This window comes from Salmo salar, chromosome 11 (assembly GCF_965601325.2).
Source record: "Salmo salar chromosome 11, fSalSal1, whole genome shotgun sequence".
Taxonomy (NCBI): Eukaryota; Metazoa; Chordata; class Actinopteri; order Salmoniformes; family Salmonidae; genus Salmo; species Salmo salar.
Genome location: NC_138301.1, coordinates 118,331,255 through 118,345,828, shown reverse-complemented (window position 1 = coordinate 118,345,828; position 14,574 = coordinate 118,331,255). Strand labels below are relative to the sequence as shown.

Sequence of the window (14,574 nt, the reverse complement as noted above, 5' to 3'; positions counted from 1 at the left end):
AATATGTTATTGAATGTATTTCTATGGGCTATATTAATAAAGGCTAAATGCAATATTTTATCAAATAATTGTTAAAAAAAATTCTGCGATACATGCAGCGGTCCTAAAATTCGAATTCAAGTAGCTAAATGATCCATGGTATGACTATCTTAAAACAATTCCATATGTTAACCACCCTCCCTTCCTCCCTTCCTCACTGAATACCACTCATCCACTCTGATTCTGCTTGCTCTTCGCCAGTTTACTGTAAAGCACTTTGTGACTACTGTTGATATCAAAAGAGCTTTATTAATAATATGGATGGATTGAATGATTGATTTATTGATTGATTGATTGATTATTTCAATGATTGGTTGATGAGTTGATTTATTGGTTGATCGATTGATTGATTGATTGATTGGTTGGTTGACTTGTGGATGAATGGATTGCTTGACTGATCCTTACCTGGCTTTCCCTCTGCGCCGCCCTCTCTCCAGGTTCCTCCGATCCTATTGGACAAGCAGTTCTCTGACTTCACTCCTGACATCACCCCCATCATTCTGGCAGCTCACACCAACAACTATGAGATCATCAAACTACTGGTGCAGAAAGGAGTGGCTGTTCCACAACCACACGAGGTACTGTAACCATACCAGTAGTATAGTGGTATAGTATTTTAAATAGTGGTATAGCATATTATACAGTATTATAGTATATGATATAGTTGTATAGTGGTATAGTATATTGTGCAGTAGTATAGTATATTATGCAGTAGTATAGTATATTATATAGTGGTATAGTATATTATATAGTGGTATAGAATATTATACAGTGGTATAGTGGTATATTATACAGTGGTATAGTATATTTTTAGTGGCATAGTATAGTATACAGTAATATAGTATAGTATATTATATTGTGGTATAGTATATTGTATAGTGGTATAGTATATTATGAAGTAGTAGTGCGGTATAATATATAGTGGTATAGTATTGTATGCAGTAGTATAGTATATGATGCAGTTGTATAGTGGTATAGTATATGATACAGTAGTATAGTGGTATTGTATGTTATATAGTAGTATAGTGATATATTGTATTATGCAGTAGTATAGTGGTGTATTATGTTATGCAGTAGTATAGTGGTATAGTATGTTATGCAGTGGTATAATATGTTAGGAAGTAGTATAGTATATGATAGAGTAGTATAGCGGTATAGTATATTATACAGTGGTATAGTATATGAAACAGTAGTATAGTGGTATAGTATATTATTCAGTAGTATAGTATATTATATCACGGTATAGTATATGATACAGTAGTTTAGTGGTATAGTATATTATGCAGTAGTGTAGTATATTATATGGTGGTATATTTTATGATGCAGTTGTATAATGGTATATTATACAGTAGTATATTATATAATGGTGTAGTATATGATACAGTTGTATAGTGGTATAGTATATTATGCAGTGTATAGTATATTATATAGTGGTATAGTATATTATGCAGTAGTATAGTGGTATAGTATATTATATAGTGGTATAGTGTATGATACAGTATTATAGTGGTATAGTATATTATGCAATAGCATTGTGGTATATTATATAGTGGTATAGTATATTATGCAGTAGTATAGTGGTATATTATATAGTGGTGTAGTATATTATGTAGTAGTATAATGGAATATTATATTATGTGGTAGTATAGTATATTAAATAGCGGTATAGTATATGATACAGTAGTATAGTGGTAGAGTATGTTATGCAGAAGAATATTATATAGTGGTATAGTTTATGATGCAGTAGTGTAGTGGTATAGTATATTATGCAATATTATTGTGGTATATTATATAGTGGTATAGTATTTTATGCCGTAGTATAGTATATGATACCGCAGTATAGTGTTATAGTATATTATATAGTGGTATAGTATATGATACAGTAGTATAATCGTATAGTATATTATGCAGTAGTATAGTATATTACATAGCGGTATAGTATATGATACAGTAGTACAGTGGTATAGTATGTTATGCAGAAGTATGGTATATTATATAGTGGTATAGTTTATGATGCAGTAGTATAGTGGTATAGTATATTATGCAGTATTATTGTGGCATATTATATAGTGGTATAGTATTTTATGCAGTAGTATAGTATATTATGCGGTTGTAAATTCTTATTTACAATGATGGCCTACCCCGGCCAAACCCTAACCCGGACAATGCTGGGCCAGTTGTGCACTGCCCTATGGGACCCCCAATCATAGCCGGTTGTGATACAGCCTGGAATCGAACCAGAGTCTGTAGTGATGCCTCTAGCACTGAGATGCAGTGCCTCAGACCGCTGTGCCACTCAGGAGCTAGTGGGCTAGTATATGATACAGTTGTAACTAGCCCAGCAATGAGATATACATAGCCACTTATGGAACTCGTACTCTTGTGTAAACCTAAATAAAAACTACAATAAGTGTCAGTGCTCAACCTTAACATATGTTGACAATAGAACAGATTGACATTTACTTTCACGGGTGGCCATAAATAACTATCTGAAAGCCACGCCCCTACTAAGATACGTCTCCAGTCTTCTGCTCTGATCTGATGGCTCATAGCCAAGGATGGGCATAAATTACAAATTACATTTTCAAAATACAACTTCGAAATACCCTAAAGACAAATGTATCAAAACAAAATATAAGATACTTTAATTAAAATACATGTATTTTGCAAATAGCTGGCCGAACAGCAACAACATTCTCAGTAATGGTGAAATGTTGTTTACATTAGTTGAATGCACTGTCATTCTGGATAAGAGCATCTGCTAAATGACCAATATGTATATGTGAAAATTAACAACTGAGCTCATTATTAAAATACTACCCAGCATACCTTGCAATTGTTCATTTTTACATTTAAGAGACACTCTTATCACACCATAGTACCATCAGACTTCTGATATCAATGCAGGGTGAAGTGGAGCCATACAATTGTGAACCGCTGTAAAAAAAAAATGGTATAGGAAAGTATTTTCTATTTTGAATACACAAATTGCAGCTTTTGAAAGTATTTTTTTACCAAATACATTGGAGTGTAGTTCAGCCCAGTGTAATACAACATACAAAATACTCAGAAGTAATTAAAATGAGTATTTCAAATGCATGTGACACAAATACTGCCCGTCTCTGATCAAGAACCTAGCATCAACGACCAAACCTTGCACTGGCAATGGGTTGGTTAAGTGACCCAACGTGTTCTGTCCAATATTTACCCAAATTGAGATGTTTTTAATCCAGCATGTATTAGTGTGTTGCAGATAAAGGGGTGTCCATTTGAGGTGGGTTTGATATAAAGGACATCATGGATGCAGATAAAGGGGTTTGTGTGGAGGGTGTGTTGTGTGTTTCCAGGTGCGTTGTAACTGTGTGGAGGGTGTGTCTTGTGTCTCCAGGTGCGTTGTAACTGTGTGGAGGGTGTGTCGTGTGTTTCCAGGTGCGTTGTAACTGTGTGGAGTGTGTGTCCAGCTCGGATGTGGACAGCCTTCGCCACTCCCGATCCCGTCTCAACATCTACCGAGCCCTGTCCAGCCCTTCCCTCATCGCCCTCTCCAGTGAAGACCCCTTCCTCACAGCATTCAGACTGAGCTGGGAACTACAGGAGCTTAGCAAGGTGAGGTTTGATCAAGAGAGGGGGGAGTGATCTATTGATTGATTAGTTGACCATTTTTTTTATTTCACCAGGTAAGTTGACTGAGGACACATTCTCATTTACAGCAACAACCTGGGGAACAGTTACAGGGGAGAGGAGGGGGGATGAATGAGCCAATTGGAAGCTGGGGATGATTAGGTGGCCATGATGGTATGAGGGACAGATTGGGATTTTAGCCAAGACACCAGGGTTAACACCTCTACTCTTATGATAAGTGCCATGGGAACTACATTAACTTAGCAAGGTGAGGAATGATCAAGGGGCAACTGATTGATTGATTGGCTGATTGATTAGTTGGTTGGCTGACTAGCAGGGCCAGACACAGATGCAGACACGGGAGGCAGATGGTTTGAGTATTTTATATTTATTACTTCCAAAAAGGGTAGGCAAGAGAATGGTCATGGACAGGCAAAAGGTCAAAACCAGATCGGAGTCCAGGAGGTACAGAGTGGCAGACAGGCTTGAGGTCAGGGCAGGCAGACTGGTCAGGCAGGCGGATACAGAGTCCAGAAAACAGGCAATGGTCAAAACTGGGGGGACTAGCAAAAGAGAATAGCAAAAGCAGGAGCACGGGGAAAAGCACGCTGGTTGACTTGAAACAAAGAAGACAAACTGGCACAGAGAGACAGGAAACACAGGGATAAATACACTGGGGAAAATAAGCGACACCTGGAGGGGGTGAAGACAATCACAAGGACAGGTGAAACAGAACAGGGATGGAGTCCCTGGAGGAGGCGTGAACGAGATAGTGGTTAGGAGTAGTGCAGTATTATCATGAGGAGACGTGTACATGGAAAACGGAGGAGGAATGGAGGGAAATGGAGAGGGAGAGAAGGTTTAAGAGAAAGAAGGAAGAAGAGGGTGAGCTTGAGTCAAATAAGAACGCTGGGAAAAAATGGAGATGGTTTGTTAAAGAAGAAGGGAAGAAAGTGTAAGCAGAGGCTGAAGACAGGAGGGAAAATGGAAGTGAATGAGGGTGACGTATCAGAGGTGGTAGGTTTTGTGAAGTTCTCTGAGCCCGAGGCTTGAACCGAGGGTCAACATAAAGATGAGTCTGACAGTAGGAGTGAAGTTTATGGAAAAAGTGGACTCTTGCCTTTTGGCTGATCCAGTTGTGGTTTCACGGTGTATGTGATGCTTGTCATTTGATGTGACACAGACAGGGTGGCGAGACTGGGGAAACAGAAGAGTCATTGTCTGTTCTTTTGAGTTTTGAAATTTTGTTTTTGCCCGACAAAAGTGAATCTAGGACACAGTTGAAGTCGGAGGTTTACATATGTAACCGATGTGAAATGGCTAGTTAGTTAGCGGTGGTGCGCGCTAATAGCGTTTCAATCGGTGACGTCACTCGCTCTGAGACCTGAAGTGGTTGTTCCCCTTGCATTGCAAGGGCCGCGGCTTTTGTGGCGCGATGGGTAACGATGCTTCGTGGGTGTCAGTTGTTGATGTGTGCAAGGGTCCCTGGTTCGAGCCCAGGTTGAGGTGAAGAGAGGGACGGAACCTACACTGTTACACATACACACATTTCATCCTAATAAAAAATCCCTGTCTTAGGTCAGTTAGGATCACCACTTTATTTTAAGAATGTGAAATGTCAGAATAATAGTAGAGAGAATGATTTATTTCAGCTTTTATTTCTTTCATCACATTCCCAGTGGTCCGAAGTTTACATACACTCAATTAGTATTTGGTAGCAATTGTTTAACTTGGATCAAGCGTTTCGGGTAGCCTTCCACAAGCTTCCCACAATAAGTTGGGTGAATTTGTTGCTTCAATATATCCACATAATTTTCCTTCTCATGATGCCATCTATTTTGTGAAGTGCACCAGTCCCTCCTGCAACAAAGCACCCCCACAACATGATGCTGCCACCCCTGTGCTTCACGGTTGGGATGGTGTTCTTCGGCTTGCAAGCATCCCCCTTTTTCCTTCAAACATAACAATGGGCATTATGGCCAAACAGTTCTATTTTTGTTTCATCAGACCAGAGGACATTTCTCCAAAAAGTACGATCTTTGTCCCCATGTGCAGTGGCAAACCGTTATCTGGATTTTTAATTGTGGTTTTGGAGCAGTGGCTTCTTCCTTGCAGAGCGGCCTTTCAGGTTTTGTCGATATTGGACTCGTTTTACTGTGGATATAGATACTTTTGTACCTGTTTCCTCCAGCATCTTCACAAGGTCCTTTGCTGTTGTTCTGGGATTTATTTGCACTTTTCGGCACCAAAGTACGTTCATCTATAGGAGACAGAACACGTCTCATTCCTGAGCGATATGACGGCTGCGTGGTCCCATGGTGTTTATACTTGCGTACTATTGTTTGTACAGATGAACGTGGTACCTTCAGGCGTTTGGAAATTTCTCCCAAAGATGAACCAGACTTGTGGAGGTCTACAATTATTTTTCTGAGGTCTTGGCTGATTTCTTTTGATTTTCCCATGATGTCAAGCAAAGAGTCACTGAGTTTGAAGGTAGGCCTTGAAATACATCCATAGGTACACCTCCAATTGACTCAAATGATGTCAATTAGCCTATCAGAAGCTTCTAAAGCCATGACATCATTTTCTGGAATTTTCCAAGCTGTTTAAAGGCATAATCAACTAACTGTATGTAAACTTCTGACCCACTGGAATTGTGATACAGTGAATTATAAATGAAATAATCTGTCTGTAAACAATTTTTGGAAAAATTACTTGTGTCATGCACAAAGTAGATGTCCTAACTGACTTGCCAAAACTATAGTTTGTTAACAAGAAATTGGTGGAGTGGTTGAAAAACGAGTTTTAATGACTCCAACCTAAGTGTATTTAAACTTCCGACTTCAACTGTATATAAATTATCCTATACAAGCGTATGTGCCGAATACATTACGATGTTACAGGTGTCCAGCTTATGGGCATGTGGCAGCAGTGTGTAGGAGGGAGGGTGCAAGTTGTGAGAAGTGTACAGAAAGGCATGAGAAAAAGTAATGTGTAGCATTGGGGAAAGTAGTGGAATGTGTTATTTGTAGGGGTGCCCATGGGGTTGGGGATCAGAAATGTCCCGTGCAAGCGAGGCAGGTTGAGGTTTCCAGGGTTAGAGTAGTGCAGAAGTTGTCATATGCTGAGGCAGTGAAGAAAGTAGAGGAAGATGGGTTAAGGGGGAGGAGTTGTGAGAGTAGTAGAGATATACCACTACAGAGGGATAGGCCAAAAAGTGATATGTAAGCTTCAGTAAAATTGGATTTTTAGCATTTATAGCAATGGTTATCAACAGTACTGCAGGGATGGAACTGAAGTTGCAGAACTTGAGGTTGTGGTGGCAGATGCAGAGAGGTATTGTGACTTGACATCAGAAGAGTTACAGGATGTGTCAAGTGGGGATGTCAAGGACTTTCAGGATAATGACATGAGGAATAAATACATTTAATTAGTGGAGTAGCGGGGGTGTTCATGTTATATAATTTTGAAATGAGTGAGTGTAGTGTTAGATGGTAGGGTAAAGATTTATTACATTTTATCTATGAAGCTAAGTGTAAAGGAGTTGTACTCCAGTCTAGTAGGTGGCGGTAACACAACAAATTGGATGCCAACCGCCGTTAAACCTCATAGAAGAAGAAGAAGAAGAAGGCTGGCTGATTGGCTGGCTGGCTGGCTGGCTGGGTGGTTGGTTGAGTAAATTAAGATCCCTTCAATCCAAGCTAATCTTATGATGATCTTTAGAGCCCTGGGTTTTTCATTGAATGAATGAATTAATATACTCTGCGCTCCCTTTACCCCAGGTGGAGAACGAGTTTAAGTCGGAGTATGAGGAGTTATCCCAACAGTGTAAGCAGTTTGCTAAAGACCTTCTGGATCAGACCAGGAGCTCCAGAGAGCTGGAGATGATCCTGAACTACAGAGATGACATCAACCTGCTGGAGGAGGAGGGAAACAACGACCTGGCTAGACTCAAATTGGCTATTAAATATCACCAGAAAGAGGTAGGAGTTTATACTATACACACTACTACACTACACACTAGTACACTACACACAACTACCTGGCTAGACTAAAACTGGCTGTTAAATACCACCGGAAGGAGGTAGGAGTTTATACTACACTGAACAAAAATATAAAGCAACATGTAAAGTATTGGTCCCATGTTTCATGAGCTGAAATCAAAAATACCAGAAATTCTCATTATGCACAAAAAGCTTATTTCTCTCTAATTTTATGCACACATTTGTTTAAATCGTTGTTGGTGAGCATTTCTCATTTGCCAAGATAATCCATCCACCTGACAGGTGTGGTATATCAAAAAGCTGATTAAACAGCATGATCATGACACAGGTGCACCTTGTGCTGGGGACATTAAAAGGCAGTTTTGTCACACAAGACAATTCCACAGATGTCTCAAGTTTTGAGGGAGCGTGCAATCGGCATGCTGACTGCAGGAATGTATACCAGAGCTGTTGCCAGAGAACTGAAGGTTAATTTCTGTACCATAAGCCGCCTCCAACGACATTTTAGAGAATTTGGCAGTATGTCCAACTGGCCTCACAACTGCACACCACGTGTAACCATGCCAGCCCAGGACCACCACATCCAGCTTCTTTACCTGCGGGCTCGTCTGCGACCATACACCCGGACAGTTGTGTCACGACTTCCGCCAAAGTCGGCTCCTCTCCTTGTTCGGGCGGCGTTCGGCGGTCGACGTCACCGGCTTTCTAGCCATCGCCGCTCCATTTTTCATGTATCCATTTGTTTTGTCTTGTTCCTTGCACACCTGGTTTACATTCCCTAATCACACTGCATGTATTTAGTCCTCTGCTCCCCTCCCCCATGTCTTTGTGGGAAATAGATGTTTCGTGTGTACGCGCCAGGCTGGGTTTTTACCCGTTGTTCCGTGGTTTTTAAACAAAGGATGTTTATTGAAAAAACATTAGATCATTTTTGTGACTGTTTCGCGCCTTGCACTTGTACCTTTGGCTGGAGGTTTTGACGCAGTGGCGTCTTGTCTGTTTTATTGCCTCTGCCGAAATAAAGTGTGCGCCTGTTCACAACTCTCTGCTCTCCTGCACCTGACCTCTCCACCAGTAGAGCACACCGTGACAAGTTGATGGAATTGAGGATTATTTCTGTCTGTAATGAAGCCCTTTTGTGGGGAAAAACTAATTCTGATTGGCTGGGCCTGGCTCCCCAGTGGGTGGGCCTATGCCCTTCCAGGCCAACCCATGGCTGTGCCCCTGCCCAGTCATGTGAAATCCATAGATTAGGGTCTAATGAATTTATTTCAATTGACTAATTTCCTTATACCAACTGTAACTCAGTAAAATCATAGAAATGTTTTGCATGTTGCGTTTATATTTTTGTTCAGTGTATATATACACTACTACAGTACTATACTACTACACTTCTACAGTACTAGACTAAACTACTACACTCCATTGCTACGGCACTACCCTACACTATACTACACTACACTACTACAGTACTACACTCTACTACACTACTACACTACAACAGTACTACACTACACTGCTACAACACTATACTACACTACTACAGTACTACACTACTACACTACACTACTACAGTACTAGATACCACTACTACACTACACTGCTACAGTACTACACTACTACAGTACTAAACTACACTACTACAGTACTACACTACACTACTACAGTACTACACTACACTACCACACTACAGTACTGCACTACACTAATACACTACAGTACTACACAAATACACTACACTACTACACTAATACACTACTACAGTACTACACTACACTAATACACTACTACAGTACTACACTACTCACTACGACCTGGCGAGACTCAAACTAGCCAATACATATCGCCAGAAAGAGGTAAAAGTTTATACTATATACACTAGTACATTACACTACACACCACATGTTTTTATTGAACCTTTATTTAACTAAGAACAAATTCTTATTTACAATGATGGCCTACCAAGAGGCAAAATGCTTCCTGCGGGGGCTGAGATTAAAAATATAGGACAAAACACACATCACGACAAGAGAGACTCCACAACACTACATAAAGAGAGAGACCACAATACTACATAAAGAGAGAGACCACAATACTACATAAAGAGAGAGACCACAACACTACATAAAGAGAGAGACCACAATACTACATAAAGAGAGAGACCACAATACTACATAAAGAGAGAGACCACAACACTACATAAAGAGAGACATCACAACACTACATAAAGAGAGAGACCACAATACTACATAAAGAGAGAGACCACAACACTACATAAAGAGAGAACACAACACTACATAAAGAGAGACCACAACACTACATAAAGAGAGAGACCACAACACTACATAAAGAGAGAGACCACAACACTACATAAGAGAGAACACAACACTACATAAAGAGAGACCACAACACTACATAAAGAGAGAGACCACAACACTACATAAAGAGAGAGACCACAACACTACATAAGAGAGAACACAACACTACATAACGAGAGACCACAACACTACATAAAGAGAGAGACCACAACACTACATAGAGACCACAACACTACATAACAAGAGACCACAACACTACATAAGAGAGAACACAACACTACATAATGAGAGACCACAACACTACATAAAGAGAGAGACCACAACACTACATAAAGAGAGAGACCACAACACTACATAAAGAGAGACCACAACACTACATAAAGAGAGAGACCCCAACACTACATAAAGAGAGAGACCACAACACTACATAGAGACCACAACACTACATAAAGAGAGAGACCACAACATTACTTAAAGAGAGAGACCACAACACTACATAAAGAGAGAGACCACAACACGACATAAAGAGAGAGACCCCAACACTACATAAAGAGAGAGACCACAACACTACATAAAGAGAGAGACCACAACACTACATAAAGAGAGAGACCACAACACTACATAAAGAGAGAGACCACAACACTACATAAAGAGAGACCACAACACTACATAAAGAGAGACACCACAACACTACATAAAGAGAGAGACCACAACACTACATAAAGAGAGAGACCACAACACTACATAAAGAGAGAGACTACAACATTACATAAAGAGAGAGAGCACAACACTACATAAAGAGAGAGACCACAAAACTACATAAAGAGAGACCACAACACTACATAAAGAGAGAGACCACAACACTACATAAAGAGAGAGACCACAACACTACATAAAGAGAGAGACTACAACATTACATAAAGAGAGAGACCACAACACTACATAAAGAGAGAGACCACAAAACTACATAAAGAGAGACCACAACACTACATAAAGAGAGAGACCACAACACTACATAAAGAGAGACCACAACACTACATAAAGAGAGACCACAACACTACATAACGAGAGAACACAACACTACATAACGAGAGACCACAACACTACATAGAGACCACAACACTACATAAAGAGAGAGACCACAGCACTACATAAAGAGAGACCACAACACTACATAGAGACCACAACACTACATAAAGAGAGACCAGAACACTACATAGAGACCACACCACTACATAAAGAGAGAGACCACAACACTACATAAAGAGAGAGACTACAACACTACATAAAGAGAGAGACCACAACACTACATAAAGAGAGACCACAACACTACATAAAGAGAGAGACCACAACACTACATAAAGAGAGACCACAACACTACATAAAGAGAGACCACAACACTACATAAAGAGAGAGACCACAACACTACATAAAGAGAGACCACAACACTACATAAAGGTTTCAGTGACTTCATTAGCTGTGGTTGCTGATGCATATATGGTTGAATCATCAGCATACATGGACACACATGCTTTGTTTAATGCCAGTGGTGGCAGGTCATTGGTAAAAATAGAAAAGAGTAGAAGGCCTAGAGAGCTGCCCTGCGGTACACCACACTTTACATGTTTGACATTAGAGAAGCTTCCATTAAAGAAACCCCTTTGAGTTCTATTAGATAGATAGCTATGAATCCACAAAATGGCAGAGGTTGAAAAACCATAACACATACGCTTTTTTTAAAACAGGTTATGGTCAATAATATCAAAGGCTGCACTGAAATCTAACAGTACAGCTCCCAAAATATTCTTATTATCAATTTCTTTCAACCAATCATGAATAATTTGTGTCAGTGCAGTACATGTTGAGTGCCCTTCTCTATAAGCATGCTGAAAGTCTGTTGTTAATTTATTTACAGAGAAATAGCATTGTATTTGGTAAAACACAATTTTTCCCAACAGTTTGCTAAGAGCTGGCAGCAAGCTGATATGTCTGCTGTTAGAACCAGTAAAGGCCACTTTATCACTCTTGGATAGCAGAATTACTTTGGCTTCCTTCCAGACCTGAGGACAAATACTTTCCTGTAGGCTCAGATGAAATATACGACAGATAGAAGTGGATATACAGTCAGCTATCATCCTCAGTAGCTTTCCATCTAAGTTGTCAAATGCCAGGAGGTTTGTCAGTATTGATCGATAACAATATTTTTTTCCACCTCTCCCACACTAACTTTACAAAATTCAAACTTCCAATGCTTTTCTTTCATTATTTTTTTTTTATGCATGTATACAACTGCTCACTCTTCGTTATTGGCATTTCCTGCCTACGTTTGCCCACTTTGCCAATGAAATAAAATAAATGGAAACATCAAATGGTTTCGTGATGAATAAGCCATCTGATTCGATGAAAGATGGAGTTGAACTTGTCTTTCTGCCCATCATTTAATTTAACTCTCCTGTTGTTTTTTCGTTTCATGTGAATTCATTCTGTGTTCCCGGTCCAAAATGACTGCCCCATTCATTCTGATTATAAATCCATAATAATACATATATTATCACCTAATGTTGTGTTAGATCTTTTTATCAACTGAAGTTCTTGTGAACATTACAAGTTTTGATCTTGTATTTGATATTTATGGCCTGTAGGCCTCATTGACCTGAGCTCATACTACTCGTTTTTGAGTAAAAAAAGCATAATGTATGGATTATTTTGACTAAAACAAATACTCATATGAAATATATTGTGATATTTATCACAAAATACTTTGTGTCAAAGTTTAGCAAGTACTCTCTCTCCTCCTCACCAGTGTCATGATCAAAGATATGATCAAGAGCCTCACATACAGTATATATTTTGGTCATTGTGCTGCCACAGAATGAATTGTGAGCAAGGCCTCAAAAAATCTTTATATACCAGAGCTGCGAGAAAAGTTATATATATATTATTGAAACAATGTTGCGATTGTTTGTGAGAATGCCAACAGGTGTGGTTCCCATGGGGGAAAGATTCTATTGGGGAATGGTTGCCATGGAAGCCAAGAAGGGGAGTTCGGGGGGGGGGGGGGGGGGGGGGTCTGGGTGAGGAAGTGTGTCCATCTGATGAATGGGCATGTGCCTGAACTCAATGTTATGCACTAATTGTAGTCTCACCCATTCATTTCTAATGACCCGGTCATGTTTGACCCACATATACACCACATGTGTACAAAACTTAAATAAAACACCCACAATTTTATGGAAATCATCAAAATGTATTTTGTGTGTTCAGATGCCCTGTGTGGACAAACTCATGGAACCTGATGACAATTAGATCAAATTAACTACATTTTTCAGAGGTAAAACGTGTGAATCGGTCCAATTCGACCAGAACACAGCAGGAGGGTTAAAGTACTCCAATGTTTTTTCCATCATTCTTTATCTCATTGATCTTGGCTTTATAATACAGTTTATTCTTCTTTTTCTTGAGTTTAGTTACATAATTTCTCAATTTGCAGTAAGTCAGCCAGTCAGATGTGCAGCCAGACTAATTAGCCACTCCTTTTGCCCCATCTCTTTCAACCATACAGTTTTTCAATTCCTCATCAATCCATTGGAGCCTTAACATTTCTAACAGTCAGTTTGTTAACAGGTGCATGTTCATCAATGATTGGAAGAAGCAGTTTCATAAACTCATCAAGTGCAGCATCTGGGTGCTCATCATTAATCACATCAGACCAACACAAAGTTTAACATCATCCACATAAGAGTCACAGCTCAATCTTTTGTATGATCTCTTATACACTATTTTATGCCCAGCTGTTGGAACTTTAGCTTTCCTGGGTATAGCCACTATATTGTAATCACTGTATCAAAATGGGTACGGATACAGCTTTAGAACAAAGTTCTACAGTATTAGTAAAAATGATCGATACATGTGGATGATCTTGTTCCTGTAGTGTTTGTAAACACCCTGGTAGGTTGATTAATAACTTGAACCAGATTACAGACACTGGTTACAGTGAGAAGCTTCCTCTTGAGTGGACAGCTTGATGAAAACTAGTCAATATTCAGGTCCCCAAGAAAGTAGACCTGTTTACATCACATACACTATCAAGAATTTCACACATATTATTTAGATACTGACTGTTAGCACTTGGTGGCCTATAGCAACACCCCAAAATAAAATACTTTAGATGTGCCAAGTGAACCTGCAACCACAACACTTCAATAGCACTTGACATAAGATCTTCTCTAAGCATTACAGGGATATGGCTCTGAATATATACAGCAACACCTCCCCTATAAGCATTCCTGTCTCTTCTACAGATGTTAGATATATTAATATGGGCTATTTTCAGCCCTTTCCTGGGTAGCTTATCAGAGATAGACATAATACTGAAAAGAGCAAACAAAGCAAGAGAAAAAAATATACATTCAGCAGACCATTGTGTATGTGTGTGTGCTGTGGGTTTGAAGCTACGAAGCCATAGGCTTGGCTCTCTCATCCCTTTCAGGCTTCTGGGAGGGAGGGTGGACAGTAAACCTGTCATAGCGGATGTACGCAATGTCTGTCAGCTTTCATGGCTGGGATCAGTTCTTTCCTCTTCTGGTGCACAG

The 14,574-nt window shown here is 39.6% G+C and overlaps 1 protein-coding gene across 1 annotated transcript in view; it reads left to right on the top strand.

The window, feature by feature from the left end:
• The window catches only part of LOC106563868 (short transient receptor potential channel 4), a 116,454-nt gene that overhangs the window by 40,892 nt on the left and 60,988 nt on the right, over positions 1 to 14,574 (top strand). The window contains exons 4-6 of the mRNA XM_082957585.1: positions 477 to 617; positions 3,469 to 3,645; positions 7,443 to 7,643. Coding sequence (XP_082813711.1) covers positions 477 to 617; positions 3,469 to 3,645; positions 7,443 to 7,643 — 519 coding nt within the window. The remainder of the gene's footprint in view (positions 1 to 476; positions 618 to 3,468; positions 3,646 to 7,442; positions 7,644 to 14,574) is intronic.